This window comes from Danio rerio, chromosome 6 (genome assembly GCF_049306965.1).
Source record: "Danio rerio strain Tuebingen ecotype United States chromosome 6, GRCz12tu, whole genome shotgun sequence".
Lineage (NCBI taxonomy): Eukaryota > Metazoa > Chordata > Actinopteri > Cypriniformes > Danionidae > Danio > Danio rerio.
This window is the reverse complement of record NC_133181.1, coordinates 31,875,371-31,903,351: the sequence shown is the minus strand read 5'-3', so window position 1 is coordinate 31,903,351 and position 27,981 is coordinate 31,875,371. Positions and strand designations below refer to the sequence as shown.

Genomic DNA, 27,981 nt, shown 5'->3' with positions numbered 1-27,981 from the left:
ATAGCGCACTCAAGTGTGAGACATTCTACTGAAACCTCAATTATTTGGCTTGTATTGACTACGTTTCTAGTTTGTTTAATCACTGACATGTTTCAGCACTTGCCACAATACTTTAGTTATTGAGCCAGAAACTTCAAGACAAGATAACTTCAGACCAGTTTAACAAAAACAATTTTATTCCTCAATCAGTTGATCCAGTTGTTAAAAGCATAACAAACATTTGTTTTCTGTGATCCATTTTCTAGAAAGTGACAAAGTGGTGTAAATTAAAAAAAAAAAAAAAAACAGTAATTGTCCCAAACATATTATAGAGGTTTCGCATATCCCCATAACCTTGTCACTGTTACTCTGAAATGAATTAGGTGGTCGGAAAAGTTTGTGTTGCCAAACTGGATATGAAAATATTGTGTAGAGTAGAAAAGAGTGCAACCATGTTAAACTGTTTAAAATATGGTTTGTTTGCACTAAAAATAACAGCAAGTGTCCTTAGTTCCTGAGTCCACTAACAAGGCTTTTTCTACTAGGTGGAGGTGTTATTTATTTTGATTTCATTTTCTAAAGGCAACCAGCTGTTGAAGGAACGTGTTAAGGGCACTTCCTGTCAACACACTGTTTGCCACCTTCTTCATACTCCTGTTTTGAAATCCACATTTGTTGGAAAGTTCCCTAAAAATGACACAAACGTTTGTCAGAAGTCATTATATTGTGATGTTAGGCGGTATGCTAATGGTGAACATCTTAACAATAACACTAGCTTTTTTACATTAAAAGTTAGCTACAAAAGAAATAGCTAGAATGAAGCATAAATGATTAGCAAATAAAGCACTTTTCATGCAGCACAAATCAATAATAAAACTTTGAGAAGTTGAGGAACTGAAGAGTTTGGCTGAGTCTCATTCAGCTACTGAGGCTGTGTACATTTGGCCACTGGTAAGGGCTGTATAGTATCGGTATTGTATAATAATAATTTTTATAATAATTATTATTATTGTATAAAAATATTATAATACAAATTTTTAATATCCTGCATCTTAAAGGGGTAAAACAAAATATAACAAATACAATAAAAAAAATAAACAAATGTTACCAGACTTTTACATTAATAAGATAAACGTTTTCAGGCAACATTTTACAAGAATGAAGTTGCTTTTTTTTCATGTTTTGTGTTCAGAACATTATTTAGTGAGCATCAATGTCAGCTCATTATTTGTTAAAATAATGACTATATTACAGAAAAGAAAATAAACAGGTAATTTTTAATTTGACAGTTTTTTTCCCTGAATGTTTCTAAATATTGTGAAGCCTCTCTGTATTTGAATGAATTCTCTTGGCCTCAACAATCATGCAAGTAAAATCTGTTAATGACAGTTGTAGTGAACATTACTTACCAGGGATGCAAGGATGGATCCTCCAATCCAGGCGCTAAATCGGCGCTCCACAGTTGTGTTATTGGCTATTAGCTTAAGACGCATGCTCTGCAGAGGACACACACACACAATTAACATTGCCATTAAAAAAAAAAAGCACTTAAGAGATCCGAACTGATGTGCCACTTACAGGTGGTGTCTTCTGCGAGAGTTCTCTGTTAAGTCTGTCTGTAAAGCCTTGAATGAGGGTATTTCCTCCTGTAACTACCACACTGCCATACAGACCCTGTTTTAAACACACATACACACACACACAGTCAGAAGATTAAAGGTTACATGAAATTAAAATGAAGAATTTTAGATGTTCGTTTCAGTTTGTCAATTTTAAGCATACCGATAAGTTAGTGTGCTCCAAAACCGTGACAAATTCACTTTTAGAAAAAAAATAAAACTTATATAAACATCCAAAGCTTGTAGTCTGTCACTTGCTTCTAAATGGATAAAAAAAAAATTTTTTACATTCTTCAGTTTCTCATCAAAGCTTGATCAATCAAGTTCTCTCTAGTATCTGACAGACACTTCACATTTGCTTTTCATTTAATGCACTTCATCTCAACCCCTCTCACTTACAGAGCGGTGATAAAAACTTTATAAAACATTTTTTTAATGGGAGGAGCTACTGTCTTCTGCACATGACCTTTAAATCACCTTGGTAGCAAAGATACAAATAATGTAGAAAGGGTATGAAAAGCAATGTTTTACCGGTCGAATGTCAATGTCACACATGCCAACACTGGTGGTCACAACATGGCCGACTCCTAACATGGTGTTCCCTGATAGACCCTGTGAAAACATTTTAGGACAGTTTTAAAAAAAGGGTAAAACATTGGCAATTTTAGAATTAAATTTAGTGCTATACTTCAAGGATAATATTTCTCACCTTAGCATTTGAAGGGTCAAAAAGACCCTCAGGTATCTTAAGTCTTTCCGCTCCAAAGTCACAGTTGTAGCCATTAGGCAGCTCATAGTGAACAGTGGGCATCTGGGCAGCCACTCTGAGAAGGGCAGATTGTAACAATGTGGTGAATTCCCCCATCATGGCTAATATATAAATAAATAAACATATTCAAAAGTTTAAATTTAACTTAAAATGTTATTGCACTTTACTAAAAAGATTGGGGTCTGGGAGATTATTTGAATGTTTTTGGAAGATAAGTCATTTGATCAAACAGTGTAAAAGACAGTGATATTGTTATACTGTTACAATTCAAAATGCTTTTTAATTGTATATTAAAATAGAAATATAATTTATTAATTTGAAGGCCAAGCAGAATTTGACGATGATCATTGATTTTATACTCAATAAACATTTTCCAATCATCATCAATATTGAAAATTTTAAGCTTAACACTGGAACTACTTGAACTACCACAGCCGCCATTCTGACCATTCTCATAAAATATGTCATATTGTCACTTCCAATGTATATTCAAATCTTCTATTGAGATAATAAAGTCATTTTAGAAGTCACTACCCTAAAATTATTTTATTAATAATTAAAAATATGATGTTTTGGTAATACAGCATATCAATGTATAATTATGCTACGAGACAACCCGTGAATGTCCGCACCTCACTTTCATTTTCACAAGCAGGGGAGAAGGCTTTTTTTGAGACACTGAGGCTAAATTTGTCCCAATTCTTTTTAGCTTGAAGGTGTAAGGCTAAAGGGAAGGGGTAGATAGCCCCTTTTTTCAGGACCACACTCGAAACCAAGGGGTAAGAAAATTTCCCAGAATACACCAGCCACCATACAACAGGATTGCTGCACTCGGAAGTTAGGAGATCCACAAATTATTATTATTTTTTTGTAGATGAATATGGCCACTGTGTAAATGCACAGTACAGTTACAATCTTATTGCAACATTAGATCCTTAAAATAACATAATAAAAGCGTTCAGTGATTTCCTGAATATAAATACCAAAAAAATAACACAACTGGAATATCTACAGCAGTCATAATCATCTGATCTCATGTGAAGTAAGAGATTTCAACGACATGATAATGTGTGCAGGTGCTGTAGTGCTGTCCCACTTCTTAGGGGTAAATTTTGAAGCCCTTCCCCTTCACACTCAGTTTTAAGGTAGGGGTACAAAAATAGAATTGGGATTGGGCCCGAATTTGCTGTTTTGAAAGACATATCTAAAGTAAAGATATGTTTATGTTAGCAAAGAGTTGCTCTATAATATATAATTACAGGTAAAAATACTCAAGAGTGTTTTGTCATTTTAATAAAATAGCAATGTTAGAAAGAAATATAAAGATATTTAGGAAAAGTCAGGGTATTATAGATATGGGGTTTTTATTTCAACAAAGTTATTCAATTAAACAAATAACAAATGGTCAAAATGACCACCTCGGTAGTTCTAGGATTAAGAAAAATTTTGAAATTATTTCCATAGTATTTATTTTTCTTACTATGGAAGTTATCGGTTTCCAAAAGTTCAATTTGGGTGAACTATCCCTTTAATATTTCCATGAAGACAGTCATTATGCCTTTCAGGTTTCACTTGTTTCTTTGAATACAAATGTTGATGGCATTATGTCATTTAAATAAATGTATTAAAAGTGCTGTATTAAAACATTGATTTATGACAAAATAAATCAACGGTATTGACCACAAGCTATTTAAGCTGTATTAGTGAAAGGAAAAAAACTGAGCTTACTGTTCATCATAGGGTGAATCTGACACCTGAAGCACAGAGGCCTGAAAATCCTGGATGACGGTCTGAAATCACAGATTGCAACATTTAAGATTTTCTTCACATATCTCCATTAATGATAGCTTTTCATAACTTACATTACACATATAGTTATGCCATGATCGGGTAACTTGAGGTAGTTTCTCCTTTTTCTTCCAACTAGCAGGAGTGCCTTCACGAACTGAATCCTTTAATGAAAACATAATGAAATTATTTGATTCAAACATTTTTATCAACTGAGAATCATAACCTTCAAAAGGCCTTACCTTTGATGCAATCATATAAGGAGGCACTATTTCAACACCTAACTCTTGAAACAGCTCTCTACATTGCATACTCATGAAGTCACCAGCAAGAGGAGACTTTACGATGCCTGGAAAATTATAAAACAGATTGCAAAATAAAAATTAAATATATATGCTCAGCATTAATGAGTACACCCCATTTTAAATATGAATATTTTGCTCCATTTCTAAGCGAACATAAATCATATATTTTGGTGCATTTGAACAAAACAAACTTATTAAACATATATTTTTAAATTTAATAAAATAACATTTTAGTCACTAAACATCTTCAGAAATAAAAATATAATACATTTAAATTCATGCAAAATATTGCAAAAAAGCGACAAAATTTATACCAAATTCTCTATATATTTTTGTTTCTCTTGATCTTTTTTTAATTTACAATTTTACAAAATAGTTTACTGTTATCTTAATTTATTTTGTTAGATAAGGTCCAGATCTGGCTTCAATAATAACTAATCTAATGCTTATGCACAAATATAATTTTGTAGTTATTCTATAAAAAAAAATAATTAATAAGAGATTCGTGAGGGGTGTATTCATATATGCTGACCACTGTATAAATATATAGAAGTCCCTTTTATTGCCATAAATGGATGAACTACTTTATTTATCATAAAATAATAATAAAAACATATTAAGTCCACAGATTCACTGTAAAACATCTTAATTTGGTGTAATATTTTGTATAACGCTCTAAAAATTAATAATTTATTTTACAAATTAAATTCTAGCATATTAATATTGAAGTCTTAATGTGTTGAATTGAATTACCTTGTTGTAGGACATAACCATCATGCACTGGAATAGCAGTAGTATGTGTTGCTCCGCTATCTAACACCAAGCCTGTGGATCGTCCATTGGCAAACCTGAAATGCTGAGTAAAGGATTTAACATTTTGAACTTTCAATATGCATAACATGGCTGTACATCATATAGAAATCATCTTTAATCATTCCTCTGCTTCAGTGCAAGCTTTAGCCACCTTTAAACATGACAATGCCTTTCACAAAGATGTATGCAACATTTTCAATGAAGGATACGCTGACAGCACAGCTGATTTACACAAGAAGAAAGCGGGAATGTTGTAATGCTCAAACATCAGCTCCGTCAGCTTCTCTCTTTTCGCTCGTGTGTTCCACTGCAGGATGAACAAATCAAGATCGCGTGAGTCAAATGAAGCATCCTAGCAGATTACACATGTGATGTTTTCTGCAGGTTCGAGTTCTATGCCATGATATTTACATACCGAGGCCTCTGACATCAGGACTGGATGCAGACCGGGCTGTGACTTGAAGTGCATTTTGTAGGTATGATCTAAAATGGCTTGAAAACTGTCCCAGTCCTCAACTTTAGAAAGGGAAAAAAACACATGAAATAGATGGGTATTTGAGTCAGTGAAAGATGTCACATAGCTTTTTTCAAAAGTGATTTGCTTAAAGGGATAGTTCACCCAAATTTCCTGTTAATTTACTTATACACAGGTCTTTAATGATGTAGGTGACTTTTTCTTCAGTAGAACATGAAGACTTTTGGCTAAATCTGTGGTCCTAGGTGATTCATATAATGGCAGTGAAAGGTGATTTGTTTTTGTTTTTTTAGATTAAAATAAACAAAAACAAATGAGTTACCATGAAATCAATTACCATGTCTTCTGATGACACAGGGAGGTCATGTGAACTGAAACAGTTGGTCCGTGCAAGAAATTTGTCATTATTTACAATATTATAAGCTTTAATCTACAACCTGTGTAAACAGTTCTCAGCACATGTGCGAATGCAGTCTTGTCACTTTTGATGATGAGGGCTGGTGATGCAAACACCAATATCCATCAACAAACTGCATCACCTGACCTTTCATCAAACATGTCCTCTCATGCTTGCATCATAATAGCTTCAAAGCTTGCATCAAAACTATTTGCCATGGTTATTGATGAGATTAGATTCAACTTTATTGTCAATACACATGTACAAAGACAAGGCAACGTAATGCAGTTAAGTCTAACCAGGAGTGCAATAGCAGCAACTGCAGGATTCAGATATAAGTTATAAAGTGCAGTTATAGAAATGGTAATATTTACAGATAGATGTACTATCAACATTATATACAGGCTGTATTAGCTATGAACAGAGATTTAAAATAAATGAATATATGTACAGATTGCTATTAATAGTCAGAAGTGTGCAGATAGATAAACATAATTACAGATGTACATGAACAGTGGGTATGTACAGTTCAAATGAATGAATCAGTATAATGTAGTGCAATGAATATGTGCCAATTTTAAATGTGCAAATGTTAAACAAGGCAGTGATTGTGAGGAGTCTAAGTTTTGAAGAGAGTGAAGGTGTATTAGGGCGGGCAAAAGAGTCAAAGAGATTAGGACTCATTTGTATGCGTTTATTTTTAATAGAAAAACTGATCACCATTCACTGCAATTACATGAATCCCCAGGATCATGGGTTCAGCTAAACATCTTTTTTAATGTGCTACTAAAGAAAAAATGCACTGGATGACTAAAACATTTAGTCTGAAACTGGCATTCCTGGTTTTTGGCTGAAAAAAAAAAAGTCAGAATATAGAAAGAAAACAGAAACAGTGCTTAGATTGCAATCTTGCTTTAGCACTTATTACAGCCCTACACAATTATCATATTCATTTAGAATACTTTCAAAATCACAATCCTTACAATTATATCCCTACTCTACATCCATCTCAAGTAAGCAGTGTATTTTAAAATTGTTCATTTTGATTCTGTTCGAAAGGGCTGAATGAAGAATAGGCATGGGGCGGTATAAGTTTCTGATTGTATGATAATCATGGATAAAAATATCACGGTTTCACGGTATTGTGATTACTGCTCTTAGTTCTTTTTATATGTCTGGGTAAAAAAAATGTGAAAATGTTTTGCCCCATTGAGCGAATACATTTATGAATACATATACATATTAGGAAACATTTATAATTTTATTTTATTTTAATTTATAAATTATAATGTTTGAGCAGTAAACATGTCAGGTTAAACTATTTAAATAAATCATTGACTTCTGCTCTCTTCATTAGTTTCAAAAATGCAGATTTCTTAACACATAAAAAAAACACATTTAAAAACCTTTAGACCTTAGGTGCGGCATAACAAAATTTTAGCTTTGACCTAAAACCTTGACTTTTCCAAACCACTGTAAACCTTGAAACCAATTATCATTCCATGCTTTTTGGAGAATGAATTAAAAATGAATTATGAAAAAATTAAAGTTTTCAGTTTTATCCTAGAATTTACTTAAGTGCATCCAAGTGTCTACTTTAATGTTTCAAACTACTTTGACAACAATATAAAAGGTAAAAACATGGTAATTCAGTTTAACAGTCATTCAGTACGACAGATATTTTGTGTAGAAATGAAGCACCATATTTATTCTGACCTGTATGTAACAAAATACATAAAAGAATGAAAATTTGTGCTAAACTCTATTATATACTAAAAATAATTTAAACGTCTTGCCTACACAAGATAAAATAAATCATGTGGTTTGAAGGACAATGACAGGTGGCAAAAATAAATATATTAGTTACACGATTAGAATTTTGAGGCCACACTTTTATCCATAAATAAGCCTTATTTGTCACCAAAATGTTTTCATTTTAAATATGATTGATATGGATTTTGTTGTATACAAACTATCGATTGCCATTTCAGTGAGCATTTTCTGGAAATGATGACAAATAATAAACATATGATGGTCATTATTGTTTTGAGGAAAAGAAAAAAATACAATTTAACAGGACACAAATAAAACTTACTCATCCCATTTTTGAGAGGTGACATGACCTCCATGCTTTCTCTAGGAACCCTGAGCTGGTTGGTGTCAATGAAGTAGGTGGTTCCGCTTTGCTTTCCTTTCTCCCCATCTGTTTCCATCGGTGTACTGCCATCTTCCCGGTCCAGAGTCACACCAATCACAGTAGGAAAATCAGCCTACAAATCCACAAAACAAATCTTATTTCTGCTGTAAACAAATACATTTTCAGCTTCACCTGTAATACATGTTTTCATCTCACTGCTCATACCTTGGGACAATCCTCTCCTGCATATCCAGCTCTCACTGAATACGAGCCCATATCAAAGACAAGAGCTCCAACTTCATCTTTGAAAAGATAAAAAAAAAACAGATGAGGTTACAGTATTAACACAAGTTAAGGTTTCTATACAATAAACTGGCAATCGTGCACACGAGTTCGTTAAAATACAAAACTCTTACTTCATATTATTTATATTTACAACACACAGCTAGCAATATATGGTGTATTCTGCATTATATACAAGATAACAACTTAAACATGGGCTCTGTTTTGTTTCCACAAAATAATAACAGAACCATGTCATGCTAGTTTGAAGGCTAGCGAGCTCTTAAACGTGGCGCATCCATTCATTTGATTCTCCCTCCAAAACCGCACTTACCTCCTCCGTAGACTCCGCCACTCATTTTTACGGCTGATCAATACCGACAGACGACAACTGCTTGATTTCTTAATCCAGAAGCTGAGATTTTAAGTAAGACTACGTTTTTTTCGATATCACAACAAAGGAAACGAATCAGACATCTTTGTCTCGGAGGGGATTACGGTGGACTGCGGCTGGGGTAGATTTAGCAGCGCCACCAAATGGCCTGGAGGAAGAAGTGAAAACGCAGACAGACCATCGCTTTGTAAGATTCACAAGTCAAATTTTAATGAAACTCGGAGACTTTTGTCTGTGGTTGTTTTTTACATGAATTATCTAAAAACTGAATAAATAAGCTTTTTATTGATGTTTGTATTGTCAGGACATGACAGTATTTAACAGTTTTTAGACAAATAGCTACTAATTAAAACTAAAAATCTAATCTGAGGCTTAAAAAATCTGAATTTTAAGAAATTATTAAAATTCAATCACTTTTGCTGGCATCTATTCAAAAATAATGTTTTTTATGGTGGGCAATTTTAAAAAGGTCTGCACGGAACAAAATCTTTACTATATTATTTTTCACATAAAACTTTTATTTTATATACACATTTATACATTCATTTATACATTTTCTTTTCAGCTTAGTCCATTTATTAATCCGGGGTCACCACAGTGGACTCAACCGCCAGCTTATCCAGCACGTTTTTACACAGCAGATGCCATCCAGCCGCAACCCTTCTCTGGGAAACATCCACACACACTCATTCACACACACACTCATACATTACGGACAATTTCATTCATTCATTCATTCATTTTCTTGTTGGCTTAGTCTCTTTATTAATCCGGGGTCGCCACAGCGGAATGAACCGCCAACTTATCCAGCAAGTTTTTACGCAGCGGATGCCCTTCCAGCCGCAACCCATCTCTGGGAAACATTCACACACACACACACACACTCATGCACTACGGACAATTTAGCCTACCCAATTCACCTGTACCGCATGTTTTTGGACTGTGGGGGAAACCGGAGCACACGGAGGAAACCCACGTAAACGCAGGGAGAACATGCAAACTCCACACAGAAACGCCAACTGACCTGCCAAGGCTCGAACCAGCCACCTTCTTGCTGTGAGGCGACAGCACTACCTACTGCGCCACTGCGTCGCCCACATATATACAATTATATACAATTTTATATTTTGATTATTCCCACACATATAGACATAAGACGTTTTAAATAGTTTTGTGGTCCAGGGACAGGTAATCATTCAAGTAGCACATTTACAATTGGATCTTACACAGTTAATGCACTGTGAGTTACTTTATTTTCAATATTAACAAACATGCATAAATACTGTAATAAATGACATTAACATCCGTATACAATATTCAGTGTAAAATGCTGGGTTCCACACAATTTTTTTCATGTTTTCCCAGCACAAATCAAATCTGTTACTTAATCGTTTTTACACATTTAAGTGTATTAAACATAAGTTTTCCCAAACACAAGTTTTCCCATGAAAAAAAAAAAAAGAACTGTGTTGTTTCAACACATTTTAAATGATTGGCTTGGAAAAAGCCTTTTTGAATGTTAATGTAAAGTGTGCATTTTTATTTTGTTGGGATTAAGTAAATTTTACATATTTAATCAATTAAAAAATGTTTGTTCAATTCATCTATATTTATTTGATTAAAGAAAAAAAATTTGGAATTATTTTTTATTATTAAATCTATCTTTTTGTTTTGATCAAAGACGCAATGTTAATTAATAGATTTTTCTCAATTGTTTCCATGGACATGGTAGCACTGTCACCTCACAGAAAGAGGGTCGCTGGTTTGAGCCTTAGTTGGATCAGTTGGCATTTCTGTGTGGAGTTTGCATGTTCTCCCCGTGTTCATGGGGGATTCCTCCGGGTGCTCCAGTTTCCCCCACAATGTGGTATGTGAATTGGGTAAGCAAAAATTGTCCATAGTGTATATGTGTAAATGAGTGATTGAGTATGGATGTTTCCCAGTGATGGGTTGCAGCTAGAAGAGCATCCGCTGCGTAAAACAGATGCTGTAAAATATAAGTTGGCAGTTGAGTCCGCTGTGGTGACCCCAGATTAATAAAGAGACTAAGTTGAAAATGAATGAATGAATGAATGAATGAATGAATGAATGAATGAATGAATGAATGAATGAACGAACGAACGGCTCAAGTGATCAAGTTTAGTTTAGTGAAGCATTACCCTATTTGCTTTGAATTGGATAAATCAAAACTTTTTGCAGATATACAAAGAAGGAGTATTGTCTGTGAACTGCCTAATGTGGGATGAAAAATGAAAAAAAAGCAGTAAAGTCAATCTGTAATTCAAATATCACAAAATGTGAAATCTAGCACAACATTTATTTTTCTGCATTTCTGAATTTGTTCTTACTGACCTAAATTTGCCCATATAATCATAATCCTGAAAGTCTTTGTAAATGAACCATATCCTTCTCCTTAAATAAAAATGACATCAAATGCTAAATAAATTTACCTTCAAATTCTTATAGGCTGCAAAGCAGTAGGCTTGTAAAATGTTGATTTTGTTGAATGACAATAAATATCAGTTTACATCTACAACCATTCAGTTTCTAGTATTATTTATCCAGTGAGATTATTGTTTGCACAAGAAGTCTCACAATGGACAGTGCCGAGCACAGATATCTAATCTCACCAGTCTCCCTGGAAAGTCATAAAATGAGACAGGCTGTTCTAATGATCTGTTCTAGAATGTACCAGTAGCTCAATGTGTCATGCTTCATCTAATAAAACAGGGGTAGCACATCTTGTCAGCTTTAAATGTCTATCAGCATGAACTACCACTTTAAATAAGGATATAAAACAGGAGTAGCACATTTTGTCAGCTTCAAATGTATCAGAGTGAACTATCACTTTATATTTTTATGCTTTTAAGTTTCCGTATAATAATTTAACAGAAAACTAAGGATATACTGTACATTTACTGGATTTTCTGTTTGTTTTAAATAAAGTCATCTTAAGAAGTTAATAATAATAATGACCTAAAAAATGAAGAAATTATATATATTTATGCAGTTAAAGTCAGAATTATTAGCCCCCCTGTTTATTTTTCCCCCCAATTTCTGTTTAACACAGAGAGGATTTTTTCAACACATTTATAAACAGAATAGTTTTAACAACTCATCTCTAATCACTGATTTATTTTATCTTTGCCATGATGACAGTAATTAATATTTGTGACTAGATATTTTTCAAGACACTTCTATGCAGCTTAAAGTGACATTTAAAGGTTTAACTAGGTAAATAGGTTAACTAGGCAGTTTAGGGTGTTTAGGCAGGTTATTGTATAACAATGGTTTGTTCTGTAGACTATCGAAAAATATAGCTTAAAGGGGCTAATAGTTTTGACCTTTTTTTTTTTTTAAACTGCTTTTATTCTAGCCGAAGTAAAACAAATAAGACATTCTTCAGAAGAAAAAATATTATCAGGCATACTGTGAAAATTTCCTTGCTCTGTTAAACATCATTTGTAAAATATTTAAAATAAGAAACAAATTCAAGAGGGGGGTGGGGGGTAATAATTCTGATTTCAACTGTGTGTATATTATATACATGCAAACAAACACATAATAAACACACATAATAAAACATTTTGCGGTTGCACAGGTGCGATTTTGAGATTTTCATTTTAGCGGGGATTAGCTTCTTATATATGGAGAAACTGATGGTGTAGAGAATAATAACAACAAATAACTTAATGTTAACAGGATGTGTATATTGGTATTACATTAACTTTCATAAGTATTTTACATATACATTCATTTTTCAGTACATTCATTTTTATCAGTATATTAAATATATTTGTAGAACCGCTTTCACAATCAGACTCTGTCCCACTTCAGCTGACCTTGCACCTGTAAACTGATACTAAGTTATTTTTCTGGATATCAACTCCTCCTGATAAAAAACACTGAGTCAAAACATTGAATAGTTGTTTTGATTTGGCGGTCTGCCATCTCCTTTAACAACTGAGACAAGATGGTCGAGCTGCTGAAGGAGCTGTGCTGGGAAAACTGTAGGAGTTTCTTCCAGTAAGGTCACAGTACTCACATAAATAAAGGTCTTTCCGTGTGATAGTTGGTAGGCCTTTTTAGTGGAATTTTATCTAGCTTACTAATTTAAGCTTGTCGACTGATAATGATGTGCACAATTTGTTATTTAGCAAAGATATTTCCTAGAATTTTGTGAAATTCCTTACTCTTCTATGTTACTACTTAGGTATTGATTTACAGAAATTATTTAAACTAAGTTTATTCATTCATTCATTCATTCATTTTCTTTTCAGCATGGCCCCTTTATTAATCCGGGGTCGCCACAGCAGAATGAACCGCCAACATATCCAGCATATGTTTTACGCAGCAGTTGCCCTTCCAGCTGGAACCCATCACTTGGAAACATCCATACACACTTATTCACACACATACACTACGGACAATTTTAGATTACCCAATTCACCTGTAGAAAATTTTTTTGGACTTGTGTGGTCAACCTGAGCACCCGGAGGAAATCCACACGAACACAAGGAGAACATGCTAACTCCACACAGAAACGCCAACTCACCCAGCCGGGGCTCAAACCAGCGACCTTCTTGCACCACATCGCCGCTATTTAAACTAAGCTTAAATCAATTTTACAAATTTTAAAAATAAAGTTTAAAAATAAATAAATACAACAATACTATTAATAATCATGAGGTGCATCTCTTGTAAATAGTAGCTACATTTGAAAATTCATGTATAACAGCCTATTTGTATTTTCTTATAAAATGAACTGATTTTGGAGCTTTTTTTTGATCTTCCAAGAATAAAATCCAAGGTTAAAAATGCAACTATTTTTCTATTTCACAATATTAAAATAAAAGACGATTTTCTAGATCTTCTAGGGGTATTTTGTTGTGCTGAATGTTCGACTCATGAAAAATAATTGTTAAGCTTAACCATAAACAAAAAAGAATATTATTAAATGTCTCAAAAAATATTTAAGAAGTATTGCAGATCAGCAAATAAGAATGGTGTAATTGCTGTTCCACTGTTATCAGTGCTTCCATAATGTGTTTTTTTCATCTGTCCAATATACCAAATGGGTTGAATAAAATGTGAGGTACAGCAACAACTCCCAAACATGTAAAAGTATTATTGAGCACACAAATAACAGAGGTAACTTGACTCTGGACTGCATGTTACAGCCACAGATGCATGTGTGGTGTGGTGCAGTGTCACTGAAAAAAAATCTGCCATGCACCCAAGGCTTTGAATGAGTACAGTACAGAACCCAGCCAACATTAATTTGTGGAGTGAAGTGATGTGAGTATTAAATATGGTTACCCAAATGCAAAATTGATCTGCTTTTAACCCATCCACACTGTAAAAAAAAAAAAGGGTTTCACACAATTCATTCATGTTGTTTCAACACACATCAGTTTTGGATACAAATTTAAGTGGAATGAACATAAAATAATCAAGTTTTCGAAACTGCAACATTTTGATTACAAGTTCAACTCCATAACTATTAGGATATAAATGCCCCACTGAACCCTTCAGTGTATTCATGTGGCTACTCATATAGGTTATTATACCCTGTCAGGGATGGACAACTTCAGTCAAGGCCACTGTCCTGCAGAGTTTACTGAACAAACACATTCAACACTTCAGGATCACAAAAAAGCCACAGGGTGTGTTTGATCTGAGTTATCTATTGCTTTAACAATGTGGGCCCCATAGGAAAGATCTTCATCCCACAGAACCTGGCTGGGCCCAGCCTGAAGGAGCGACATGGAACCATCCTCTTGCAGACCCACCACCTGCTGGAGGAGTCGTAAGTGTGGAAGGTCAGGACCACAACAACCTGAACGTCAGGCACAGAAACTGACTTTAGGGCATAGAATGAGAATGAGAATGAGCTTGTGCGGAAGATTGAAATGTACCATAGAAATAGTCAGGCTCTGAAACTCTTGAGAAGGGTTGAGCTTTCTTCTACTCTGGAGATCCCCTGATAAGAGATGATGGGTTGTTTCCCACAATGAATGACAGCGTCATTTTGCTGCGCCTTCAGTTTAGGCCAGGAATAGGTCTATCGCCGGGCCAAAACACCAAGGCCAGTCCTTGGAAGAGGTGCTAGAAAGTGCTCTGACTTGGGACTGGTCTACTGAGAGATATCAATGCCCTCATGACAGCGATTCTTGGAGAGTATAGCTACCAGCACAATTTACACAGTATATTGATGCAATGATTGGCTGGATTCAAACTCCATGAAAAAGGTCAATTGTGAAGTGTATCATGAAGTAGAGCCATAAAAAATGGTTTCAAATCAGTTATCAAATATAAACCCCACAAGTTTTAAGTGGTTTCGCTCTTTGGGTGGCTCGCCATCTATTTTTCTCCGAGCTCCCACCCCCCTTCTTTTGATTGAGCCTCTCAGTTACACTTGAAGTCAGAATTATAACACTTCCCCCCTCCCCGTTTATTTTCCAACCAATTTCTGTTTAATGGAGATTTTTTTTAATGAAGATTTTTTTTTCACACATTTGTAAACATAATAGTTTTAATAACTCATTTCTAATAACTGATTTCTTTTAACTGATTTCCTTAAAATGTTTTTTTTAATGTAAAACTGCTTTTATTCTAGCCAAAATAAACAAATAAGACTTTCTCCAGAAGAAAAAATACTATCAGACATACTGTAAAAATTTCTTTGCTCTGTTAAACATAATTTGGAAAGTATTTAAAAAAGAAAAATTCAATGGGTGGCTAATACTTCTGACTTCAACTGTATATTATTTAAGATGCATTTTATGTTGTATGAACTATCATATTTCTCAATTCTACAACACATAAATGCAAACTGAGGGAGAACATGCAAACTTCTCCCAGAAATGACAACTGGTCCAGCCGGTTAAACAAGCAACCTTCTTGCTGTGAAGCTACCGTGCTGCCCCAGCATACAATATAAATATAAATATAAATATAAATATAAATATAAATATAAATATAAATATAAATATAAATATAAATATAAATATAAATATAAATATAAATATAAATATAAATATTTATTCATTCATTCATTCGTGTGTGTGTGTGTGTGTGTGTGTGTGTGTGTGTGTGTGTGTGTGTGTGTGTGTGTGTGTGTGTGTGTGTGTGTGCGTGCGTGCGTGTGTGTGTGTGTGTGTGTGTGTGCACTGTAAAAAAAATCATGCCTATTTTAAATTATTTAGATGTCTCATTCCTATGTCATGTGTCCCAAATTACAGAGTTTCTGGAACAAAATATTTCAAGCTTTTTCATTTACATTAGACATTCCGATTAAACCAGATCCTGCATTAATTATATTTGGAGTTTACAAAGAATTTTTGAGACTCGGACACGGGTACAACAACAGTTTGTTTCATATGGATTGATCTCGGCCAAAAAATCCTATTGTTTTGGAAGAAAAAAGAAGTTCCAATTCTTAAATTATGATTGACAGAGATAACCAGAACATTACAGTAGATGTGGAAAAAATCTGATATACCCTAATAGACAAGGTTTTGTTATTTGAAAAAATTGGTCCCCTTTTATTTCCTTTACACAATCTTGTGATTAATATGTTGGATAGCACTGGTGGGTAGTTGGTTGGGGGATTTCATGTTTATTTTTTATTTAATTTTTTTGTTTAATTATTATTTTTATGACTGTTTTTATTTTTTAAATGTCTAATTGTTAGAACACAAGTTGTATGTTTAACAAAAGTGAATGTCTGCAAAAATTTCTAATAATAAAAATATTGAAACCAAAAAAAAAATGTAACAAATTTTTTAGCTCCTCTTTTAGTCATCTCAACTCACATCAATAAAATAAAACAAAAATATTATGTTAATCTTTGTATAACTTAAAAAGATCTGTGAAAACAGACTAAAATAAGTTAAATCCATATAAATAAATAGTTGTCTTGACTTTTTGTTATTCATTTGTACTGTGTGAGAGAGTGTGAGAGAAAAAGAGAGAGAGAGTGAAAGAGAAAGAGAGTGAGAGATAGAGGGGATTCTACGAAGCTCAAATGTAAACAATATTTGGATAAGGTGATAAAAAAGATCAAAACACTCATGTTTTTGGAGTGAGGTCACAAAGATGAAGTCATCATGTCTTTTTACAGTTCTCCATGAACTGAGACGCCTTTCTTCTCAATCATATGCAACTGCTATCAGCCTGAAACTGCCTTAAGTCAACAATTAATATTTAAACAGGGAAAAATATATTGATCCCCACCGATATACGCAGTGCTTGGGCAGGTCTTTTATCATTGATCATGCAAATACAATGCATACATGAAAAATCATTAATAAAAAAATTAGACAGGGAATAAAGATATTGTATAATGCAATGTGTAATGTACCTGATTAAATCAGTTGCTGCTAAGAATATTTTCAGTTTCATGAAAATGAATATGCTGAATATGCATGCATGCCAATTTTAATTTTTTTCAATGTTGACATTCAGTTGACATTTTTGATTTTTGAATGCAATTCTACATAATATTTATATTCACTTGACATGTAATTGGTATTCTAGGAAAAGATTATGAATATGTGCAGCTGGTTTGTGTGAGCTTTTTTACATGGGTTATGTTTTTCCTGTTCATAGGAGCTGATTTGCATTACGATCTTCAGGCTGTGTATACAGGCATGCTAAACAAATTATTCAAAAAACAATTCATGACCATTTATTCTGTCATTTTACGTTGTGTATAAAAAACTATGAAAAAAAGGAGAAATGCTTATAAAACAAAGAACAATTAATTATTATTTTGTAAATTGCAGTTTTTTAATAGAAACAACAACAACAACAACAACAACAATAATAATAGTGAAATATTAGGAAGTGTTTTTAGGCTTTTACACACAATACAATTCAACACTTATTATTTATTTGGTTAAATGCATGAATTATTATCATTGTTTGTAAATCTATGATTCATTAATGTATTTTATTATAAACTACAAATTATTATTATTATTATTATTAATTAAAATAGATACAAATGGAATTACATTTATTATTATCATTATCATTATTATTAATACAACAATAAAAATAATAATAATAATAATAATACAACAACTACTACTACTACTACTACTACTAATAATGAGAATAATAATAGAAATATCTTTGGTGTTTTTATGCTTTTACATATATTTTTATTTGGCTAAAAGCATGAAGTAAACATTGTTATTTTTACCTTTTTATTATTCAGAGTTTGCAACTTGAGGTTTCATATTTTTATTCCATTATAAATGTTTTATTATTATTATTGTTAATAAAATAATACAGCTACTATAAATAATTTAAATAATAAATGGAATTACAATAATAATAATATAATAATATAATAATAATAATAATAATAATAATAATAATAATATAATAATAATAATAATAATAATAATAATAGTAATAATAATTAATTATTTGTTGTTGTTGTTATCATTTCATGGGAATAACTAGTTACAGCCCCCCCCCCCCCCCCATCCCACAATCCCCCCCCCAAAAAAACTAATTTTAATAGCCTTTATGTAAGTGTAGATAATTTTAACCATTTTGTGTGTTCAGTTCAACCCTGTTAAATTTTTTAGGGTTGAATAATAACGGTGTTGATTGCAGAAAAATTGAGTCCGTCATACTGTAGTTTCTATCAGATCCTCCGGGTGTCGCGCGTGAGTGAACTCGTGAGCTCTGTTTATATGAGCGCGCACAGGACGCGCGCACGGCTAAAGAAACAGCAGCAGGATGGCGAGCAAGGACACAACACAGAGTTCCCTACATCCGACACGAACAAAATCAGCATGTGTTGGACTTCTGCGCCTTTTATTTATTGCATTTATTCACGTGGCACAGGCGAACAAACAAGGTAACCACCTGAAGCGTGTTGTATGTTTTCCACTGTGTTTCGTGAGTCTGTATGCTTGTACACACACCGCGGCTTCACTGCAAGCTAATGACTGTTAGCTTCGAGCCTTTGGCGTGTTAAAGAATTAAATAAATATTTAATCAAGCGTTATCCATCAGATTAAAATCACAGATCTGGCTTGGTTGGATGACTGTTCTAACCGTTTTTATTTTGTTGACTTAAAGCTGCTGGACAGTGTACAGAGACGTTAGTTTAGCTTGAGTATTAAAGCTAACAGGCTTAGTCATATTACGTTAGCGAGCACGCTGAACATGTCTGAAGTTATTCTCTCTTTGAAAACTAAACACAACAATGAATAATGTTTACAGAATGCTAACCTATCCATGACTGGTTTTCAGCTTTATAATACCTCTTAAACGAATGGTTCACTCGCTGCGCTGGTCACTAGTTCTTGTAATTAACGTTTGGTTGTTTTGGCTAATAAGTGCGGCAGGGGTTTCAACAACGAGTTTATTTTACACTAGATATAACGTTCGTGAGGTTTTAAACCTCGAAACGTCTAATAACGCGATGTTATGTGGACGTGTTAGTGGTAAAAGTAAAGTTTTAATGTGAGAGTTTAGTTCTGAGGCCCAGTCTGTCAGTCAGTGACATGTCAACTAACTCACAGAGGAAGGAGGAGGAGACTGCATACTGCAAGTTCATGCAAGTTTTTTTTTTTTTTTTACTATATTTTATCTTGTTGCTTAGGCACAGTTAAATACTTGTGTGTTACTGCTTGTGAGTTTTGCAGAGATTTGTCACTAAGCAATATATTATATTGATACAGAGCTGTCTTATAGCGTTTAAAGTGATGGTTCACCCCACCAATAACACAATTAAATCACCATTTACCCACCCTTGCTTGTTTTAAACCAGCGATGTCCAAACTCGGTCCTGGAGAGTTTAGCTCCAACTCTAATCAAACACACCTGAACCAGCTAATCAAGAACTTACTATATACTAGAAACTTCCTGGCAGGTGTGTTGAAGCAAGTTGGAGCTAAACTCTCTAGGACAGAGTTTGGACCCCCCTGTTTTAAACATTTATAAGATTCTTCTGTTAAACACAAACAACACTTTTGGAAAATGCCTGAACCCTGAAACAATTGACTTTCCCAGTATTTGTTTTTTTCTGCCGTAGTCGCAGCTTTCTTTAAAATATCTTCTTTAATGTTCAACAGAAGAAATAAATTCAAAAATTTTTGAAACCCCTTGAGGGTGAGTTGTCATTTTTGGGTGAACTCTCCATATAGTGTGTCCATCCAGCTTACACAATAAAATATCTGAAAGTCTAATCAAAGTGCAGGACACGTGTGTTTACAAATGAAATAGTTAGGGTTACACTGATCTCTGGCACAGTTCAGATATGAACCTCCTATGACAGGGCAGTTGACCCGGTAAATGTAACTGAAACCTGTTTTTTTTTGTGTGTATGTATATTTTTATAATAATTTTGACTACTGTTTTATTAATGGCTGAATGTCATTTTACAATTTAATGTGTAGTTTACCAAATTAGAAAAATAATCACTCACCCTCACTGCATTGCTAAACAAGTTAGACTTTTTTGCCTCTTCTGCAAAACACAGAAAATACTTGGTTGGCAACCTAATAATCTTTTTTCTAAACTAAAATATAATAGTGATATATAAAGTAAATAAAAGAAAAATTACTTTTCTTAGAATAGCAAGATCCAATAGTGAAGTGATGGTAAAAGATGAAGTTTTTGTGCAAGGACTTTTTAGTGATCAGCTATGTGGCATTTTTAATCCACAACGTTGAGTATGTTTGCATTTTTTTTTTAAGTAACCTGTTTTACCAGTTTACATGCAAATCAATACAGGAGTAAACCATGTTTAGAAAATGAGGTCTTGGTGATGTCAAAACATAAGCATCCATGAATAATTCTCACATTATATTTGTCTTGTACGTGTAAAATACAGCATAAAAACACAATATTATATTTAAATGGCAGTCGGTAACCATTACATTTCCTCATCTTTCATGAGAGGAAATACTCACTGTGTCTAGATGTACATAAATATGCCTGTGATGCTTTCCGGTTACATATCACACATACACACTAAGATAATCGGATAAAATGCAGGTTTAGGTGTTTGCATGTGGGTGCAATATGGATAATAGGCAAAAATCTAAAGTTGTTTATAACCAGTTGGTGTAATTGGTTACAAAGTAACTAGGTACTGTAATTAAATTAATTATGCATAGTTTAAAGTTAATTATCCATTTTTGGTTAATTTAATTAGTGACTCATAATGCACTTGCATTAAATACTGTAAATAAATTCACCAGTTCTCTAGACATCAATTCAGAGAAGCAAATTCATTGTATTTTTTGTTATACTTTTGTATTTTCTGTTATACATGTGCCAGATTAAATGCTTCAACTAAAGGAGGTTACACATGCTTGTGAAACAATGAATTAAGTAGAGAAATTAGTCAAATTAAAACTTTAAGACAATTTTTGATAATTATGTTAAACTTTTATATTTTTTGCAGATTAATTCTCTTCCTTAACTAAATAATGTAATGTTTATTATTGAAATGCTTAATTATGACATTTTTAATTACAAGTTACATGCCGTCTTTGACTCTGATTTAAAGAATTGAATAGTTATTTTCTGTTGCCCTTGCCATTCGTTAAGATTTATAGTGATTGTGTAATTAAATTACTTTTCAGACATAACATTTAGTCGTTTCAAATTTGATTGATATAATTAGTACTAAAGAAGCTACAATTGCTTTTTTTGAAGTAGCTTACCCAACCCTATTCATGACCTTATGCCAATAAAGGAAAACATGTTTACATGATCACATTTATCGTTGTCCTGAACAGTTGCAGGTTCAGGCTACATAGTGTGTCTAATCTTGGCACAACCAGTTTGATGTAGGGTTTCATGGCAGTTCATGTGTGTTATATGTAATGGTGGAAAGATTTATTGAGCAGTTGTAACTATAGTAAAACTTGATATTTTTTTCTGACAATCAGTGATAATTAGTACAAAATGTGTCACTTTGTGTTCTCTCGCTTTCTGAAGTCAGCTGCAAGTTTGATTTCTTGATGACATCATGCACATCATTACTGACAGAAGGTGACAATTGTTTTTAAAGCAAAATAGTAGATAGTAGAGCAGTAGATAAAACAGATAGTAGAACAGACATTAGAAGGAAACACAATGGCTGTGTTTAAAATACTTTTTTACATAGTGGGGAGAGAACAGTCGTATGTCCAAATTCAAAGTTAAAAAAAAAAGTAGCTGGATAACCTGCTACTTCGAAAAAAAATTCTGAAGTGTACATACGATTGACACTTGTTTTATACCATGAGACTATGAAACTCTAAGGCAAATGAACTATAGGTCGGTTGTAAGATAATACCATTTAACAATCTTAACTTTTTATAACTTTGTTCTCTTGACAGTTTAATTATTTGGGGTTTAGAAAAAAAAAATTCCCTTAGTGTTTTAGGGGTCGGTCACCCTGAACACGATTTTTACATCTTTTGTATGGTTTACTAACAGGCTTGAACATTTTGTTCGCTGTTTATGCCCCCTATACATCTTGCATTTTAACCGCCTGCTGTGCCTCACATTTTTGCCATTGTGCGCTGTGCACTGGGTGAAAAAACTGCCTTACGTCGGTCAGGTTTTTTTTTTTTTTTTAATTCTCTAATCCAATGAAAGCAGGGGTGGGGTTTCCATTGAGTTGACTGCAGTTTTTGTGTTGTCAAGATGACTATGAAGACTTTTAAAGATGGAGGGAAGACTAGTGATCACTTTTTCAAGTTATCCAGAGCTGTATGACTTTACAAATCTTGAATATCACAATATTATTAAAGGGGTGGTCCAGAATATAATTTTAAAGTTTTGTTTTCAAGATGCAAATCAATGTGTGCTCATGTTTCACTAGAAGAAAATCATGCTATTTTTTCTATATATCTTACTTTGATTATATACTGCTACTTGACTAACATGAAAATGAGTGTCATATTTTCAAGTTCCTCTGAAATGTCCGCCCTCAAGTGACTCAAATTGGTCAGCTAACATAATGTGCTGTGATTCGTGGATTGGCTTCACGTCACGTCCCTACAAGCAGCCACTTTTTTGTTGTGTAAACAGTTAGTCAATCTCATGCCTGCTCTCTAAAATAAAATCTGACAAGTGTCTTTAACAGTTGCAAATAAGGTGTGCGCTTGGGTTGGGCCGATAGACGATGCCATCGTCCATCGCTGATGGCTGATAGACACCACGATGCTGAGCCGGCATTGCGATCTTCAACCCCACCCCTGTTGAAAATCGCGAAAAATACACGCTCATGCCTGGTTTACACTAATAGGTCTTAGTTTTTAAATGGCATTTTAGAACGAAAACGATCCACATCCACAGTGGTGTTTAGTATTTCTGAGCAGCCCTTTTCCCACACTACCGCTGAAAATGCACATCACATGACCACACACACACAGGCACACACATACACACACGGGCACACAGACACACTGTAATGCGCTCGAGACAGGGGGTCAAGGCAGCGAGTCAGTGGACTGCTTCAATCTTTCACTTTCACACCTGTACTTAGTAATTTTAGCTTACATCTCAGATAATGTTGGCTAGTTCCTGTTGGTTGTGCACTTTTTTTTACCAACCAAGTTTGTCGACGCCATCATAACGACACGGATCACTCTGCTCATTCACGAGTCTCGCGCAAAAAGTGTTAGACAGGTGGTAATTATGTGTGTAACTTATCTTTGTTCATTTATGATTTGTTTATGGATAAAACAAAAACCATGCTGGTCAGGTAGTTAAAACGGTAGGCTACAAATAACTAATTTGTTATTAATTAATTTGTTAATTATTCATAATTATTTTCCCGCGCCTATGACGGCTATGCCATCGTCCATCGCAATGTTTCATATTAGACATCGTACGATGCCAAATTGGTCTATCACCCAACCCTAGTGTGCGCAGTATGTGTGTTTGCGTGGTAAAAAAAATGTTGTGATCTGGCTGGCTCTGATATATTTTTTTTGTATTCCCCAAAGTTCATTGTAGGCTTTGCTAAGCTAACTTTGAGCATATTACATTCAGAGATGCTGTTTATGTTAACACAGTTACAGTACACATCAACTAAAGTTTCAAATATGATATCTTAGTAGTCCACCCCTTTAAACATAACAATTATAACACTATCAACAGAACACTTGCTCACAAAACTCAGCTGATTCAGTTGCTTGGTGACCAAAAAAGCACAACACGCTTCTTTTTTTATTGTCAACAAAAAAGGCAGTGTGGTGCACCTCACGTTTTGGCAACATAAAATCACAGATCTTATGTAGATCTGTAAAGGTGCTTGATCTTTGGCATGATCTTGGCCTCCAAAGACAGCATGTTTCTCTTCTTCGTATAATCCCTGGATTTACCTGAATAGTAGGGCAATCCAAAGGTGATTTTAGGGCTTAAGTAAGCATTTGCTCCTTGTTGATTATAGTTTATTTTGTTGCTTTTATGTTTGGCAGAATGTATGTGTTTTTTTGTGAGCAATTGGATATGATAAAATCAAATATGTTTAAGGTTTAGATACAATGTGTCCTTCTTAAGAACTCTGTTATCAAACTTCTGTGAATGTAAGTTCAGTGTTTTGTTGTACAGTTCACACACTTAATGTTTTAGAGACAAATTACAGCATAATAAAGCTGTTTCTCATTTCTTTCTTTTTGCCAGTTCTAAATTGGTCTAATAGGTACAAAGAGACCACACAGTGGCTTGAGCAGATGGGTTTGTGCTCTTTGAGAAGCACGTGTGAGTTGTTAAGTGTTCTCACTCTTCCCTGGAAATGAATGGACCACTATTTCAGACATTGTGTCAACCCACTTATTGACTTGAAGGAGAAACTGAGCACATGGAGTCCTTTTTTCAGCCTTATATTTACTATGAGATAAAAATACAGTTATCAATGAAATCACGCTTTCCGTGTGAAAACACTATACTCAAGTAGGGTTGTAACGGTATGAATTTTTCACGGTATGATAATCGTCTAAAACAATACCACGGTTTGATGGTTTCGCGGTATACGGTATGTTACAAATGTTACAAAATAATAGAACAGTGAAGCAAATTTGACCTTTTCCATATAATATATTTTTAGTTACTATAAACAACACCACTTACAATGAACAAATAAAAATAAGAAAATAATAAATAATGTGTCAAAGTCCAAATAAAGTCCAAATAAACATGGTGCAAATCCTCAGTAAAAAATAGATATAAATATTTACTATACTATAAATAGTTGCATAACGAAACTAGATTCAATATGGAACATCCTTAGGTTCTATGTGCCAGCATGGATTTGGATATGGTTGTATGCAATGCAGACAAACAGCTGCATCTTCATTTGCGTCTTTTGAAAACAGCAAGAGCAGCAGTTCGTCTTTGCTGTGTCACTGTTTTGTCATGTTTCTGTGCTGCTGTGCATGCAAAAGTACTTAGTATGAGAATTATTTCATGCAAAACTTTTTTTTTTGCGTTTTATTTAGCCGCGCATAAATGTATGCCTTTCTCTCATTCCGTGTTGTTCAAAAAGCTTGGTCCACAAACAAAAGCGAAACCTATGCTTATTGGTTGTGATATAGCGACTTTGAACCAATCTGGGCATGGAGGAGGGACAATGCATCAATGTATCATGTCTGTTTGTCCGGAGACACAGTGACGAGTGTTTTTTTGTCAAATCAGCGTTGTCAAATGTTGATGACGTAACCGCACTGATTCCGGAGCCTCTGAAAGTCCGCGAATGTTATGTGAAAGCTCTGGAAAGCTGAGATTCTCTTCTTTATGCCAATCTTTGAATTGTATGAATCGGATCAGCGGATCAAAAGTTATTAAACATTTAAGAGCAATACTTATTTTTAGCCGCGGGCGGCTGTCTCAGTCTTTAAGGGTTAAAACCGTTGATATGCAATTGTTCATGGTATGATAATCGTGCACGTTCAAATCGTGGTAAACCGTCATACCGGTATATTGTTACAACCCTATACTCAAGTATTGGACTAATGTCTGAAGCTCTGGGAACTTTGGCTGCTTCCAATAGTCAAGGACTGCCCACGCTGCTGTTTGAGTGACAGGTCACCACCCCTGATGTTTAGAGTTATGGAAATATTTGCACAATAACAGCTAATCTGTACATAATTTATACACAAACATCTCAAGAAGTTTAAGAGCGCTGTAGGAAATGTATGTAGGCTTTGTTGTGAGATTCAGTTCTGTTTTTTTGGCGCATTTCTACATTTATTGTTTGAGGATGTACTCACACTATAGGCAAGGTTGATTTAGGGTGCTTTCACACCTAGACTTTTGTTTCGGAACCTGTCTCATTTGCCCAGTTAGGGCAGTTCGTTTGGCATATGTGAAACCCCCAATCGCGCTCTGATCTGCACCAAAACAATCACTCCGGGATCCCTTGAATGAGGTGGTTGATAAAAATGAACTCTGGAGCGGATTGATTGTTGTGAGAAAGTGGTACGATCCAAGCCTGATTATATCAGTGTTTTATGGATATGTAATAGGCATACGTCTATATGAAGAGAGAACGAGTGATAATCTCCCGGAAATCGCACGTCTCCCTCCCGGTCCTCTCATCCTTCTTCGCTCTTCAGGCACGTCACGCGCACCTTGTCAAACACCACAGGTGTGAAAGCACCCTTAATATGAACATGGGTGTGATTGTGCCCCTTCTTTTCTCCCCCGACAGCCCACACTTACACTGAATTTTTACCTTTTAAGCCCAAACGCATTTACATCATTTTGTTCAGTTTAAGTTCAAGGAATTGAAATGGTTAATGCTTGATCAAGAGATGTTCAATTGCTGTTGCATAATTCTGTTCGTGTGTGCTAGAGCACACAGTGTTCTATATTTTGCAGGCCTAGATCTTGCTCAATAGTTCAGTTTTCAGTTTGAAGTTCTAAAATTGTACAAGTGGTTCTTTGATTGTTTTAGCTTTATAGGTTTCTTTACAATGCTGCAGTAAAATAAAATTGTCTCATAACAGCCTAAACTAAACTCTTGTATAACCAAAGGTATGTTTGGCTAAAAGGAGTTAATCAAAGGTGTTGCACTAAAGCAAGAGTTTCATGAGTAGTGTGGTGTTTTTGCTTATTCAGCTCCACCTGGCTCTATGCAAAACCCACTGTCAGAATCTGGCACTCAATCGTCACAATGCAGCATTCATAATTGTCTTTTGGTGTTTAAAACAAGTGTGTGGAAACCACTGTTGTTAAAGGGAACTCTAGCCTTAGCTACATTTGTTTGCTGTCCATGTGACTGTTGACTGTGGAGTTGTTAGCATGTTTGACCAGGCATAAATTTAAGATCCACTATACAAGCTCTTCAAGAATAGGGACTTGTTACATAGGCTAGGCCTGCACAATGTATGTTTTCAGAATTGATATTGCAATATGTGAGTCTGCAATAGTCACTTGGCAGGATCTGCAACGTAAAGTTGAAATTCTAATTCAATTCAATTCAATTCAGCTTTATTTGTATAGCGCTTTTACAATGTAGATTGTGTCAAAGCAGCTTCACATAAATGGTCATAGTAACTGGAACAGTGTGGTTCAGGTTTTAGTGTTTTAAGTTCAGTTCAGTTCAGTTTAGCTCAGTTCAGTGTGATTTAATCATTACTGAGAGTTCAAACACTGAAGAGCAAATTCATCGATGCGTAGCTCTACCAATCCTGAACCATGCGAGGCAGTGGCGACAGCGGAGAGGGAAAAAAAACTTCACCTGATGGGAGTGAAGAAAAAAAACCTTGAGAGAACCAGACTCAGTTGGGCACGACCATTTTAATTTCTCCGCTGGCCAAAAGTCTTGTGCAGAACTTCATTCGCCGTGGTTTATGCTGGAAGATGGCCTCAATGAAGACTCGTCTGTCCCTGGAGCGTCGCTGGAATCAGACTCATGTTCTCCACTCCCCACGACCATCAGCGCAGCAGCAGCTCAGGATATGGCCTGGTCCCGGATATGGAATCCTTGGGATCATCACGTCGCTGGTCTTGGATCCAATCAGTGACTCCGCCTAATCTGAGGACCTC

The 27,981-nt window shown here is 34.5% G+C and overlaps 2 protein-coding genes across 4 annotated transcripts in view; one reads left to right on the top strand and one right to left on the bottom strand.

The window, feature by feature from the left end:
* Window positions 1-158: 158 nt before the first annotated feature.
* Window positions 159-9,072, bottom strand: actl6a (actin-like 6A). Of its 2 annotated transcripts, NM_173240.1 has the most exon segments (14): window positions 162-666; window positions 1,389-1,475; window positions 1,558-1,653; window positions 2,130-2,210; window positions 2,308-2,422; window positions 4,096-4,157; window positions 4,230-4,319; window positions 4,398-4,504; window positions 5,214-5,308; window positions 5,483-5,580; window positions 5,689-5,789; window positions 8,241-8,415; window positions 8,508-8,584; window positions 8,899-9,031. In NM_173240.1, coding segments are annotated over 14 exon segments (1,290 nt in total). In that variant the 5' UTR covers window positions 8,924-9,031; the 3' UTR covers window positions 162-585.
* A 9,624-nt stretch (window positions 9,073-18,696) lies between these two features.
* Window positions 18,697-27,981, top strand: part of tmem131 (transmembrane protein 131) — a 67,440-nt gene continuing 58,155 nt past the window's right edge. For both annotated transcript variants that reach the window (XM_001923305.8, XM_005165961.6), the window contains exon 1: window positions 18,697-18,838. In XM_001923305.8, coding sequence (XP_001923340.2) covers window positions 18,718-18,838 — 121 coding nt within the window. In that variant the 5' untranslated portion in view covers window positions 18,697-18,717. The remainder of the gene's footprint in view (window positions 18,839-27,981) is intronic.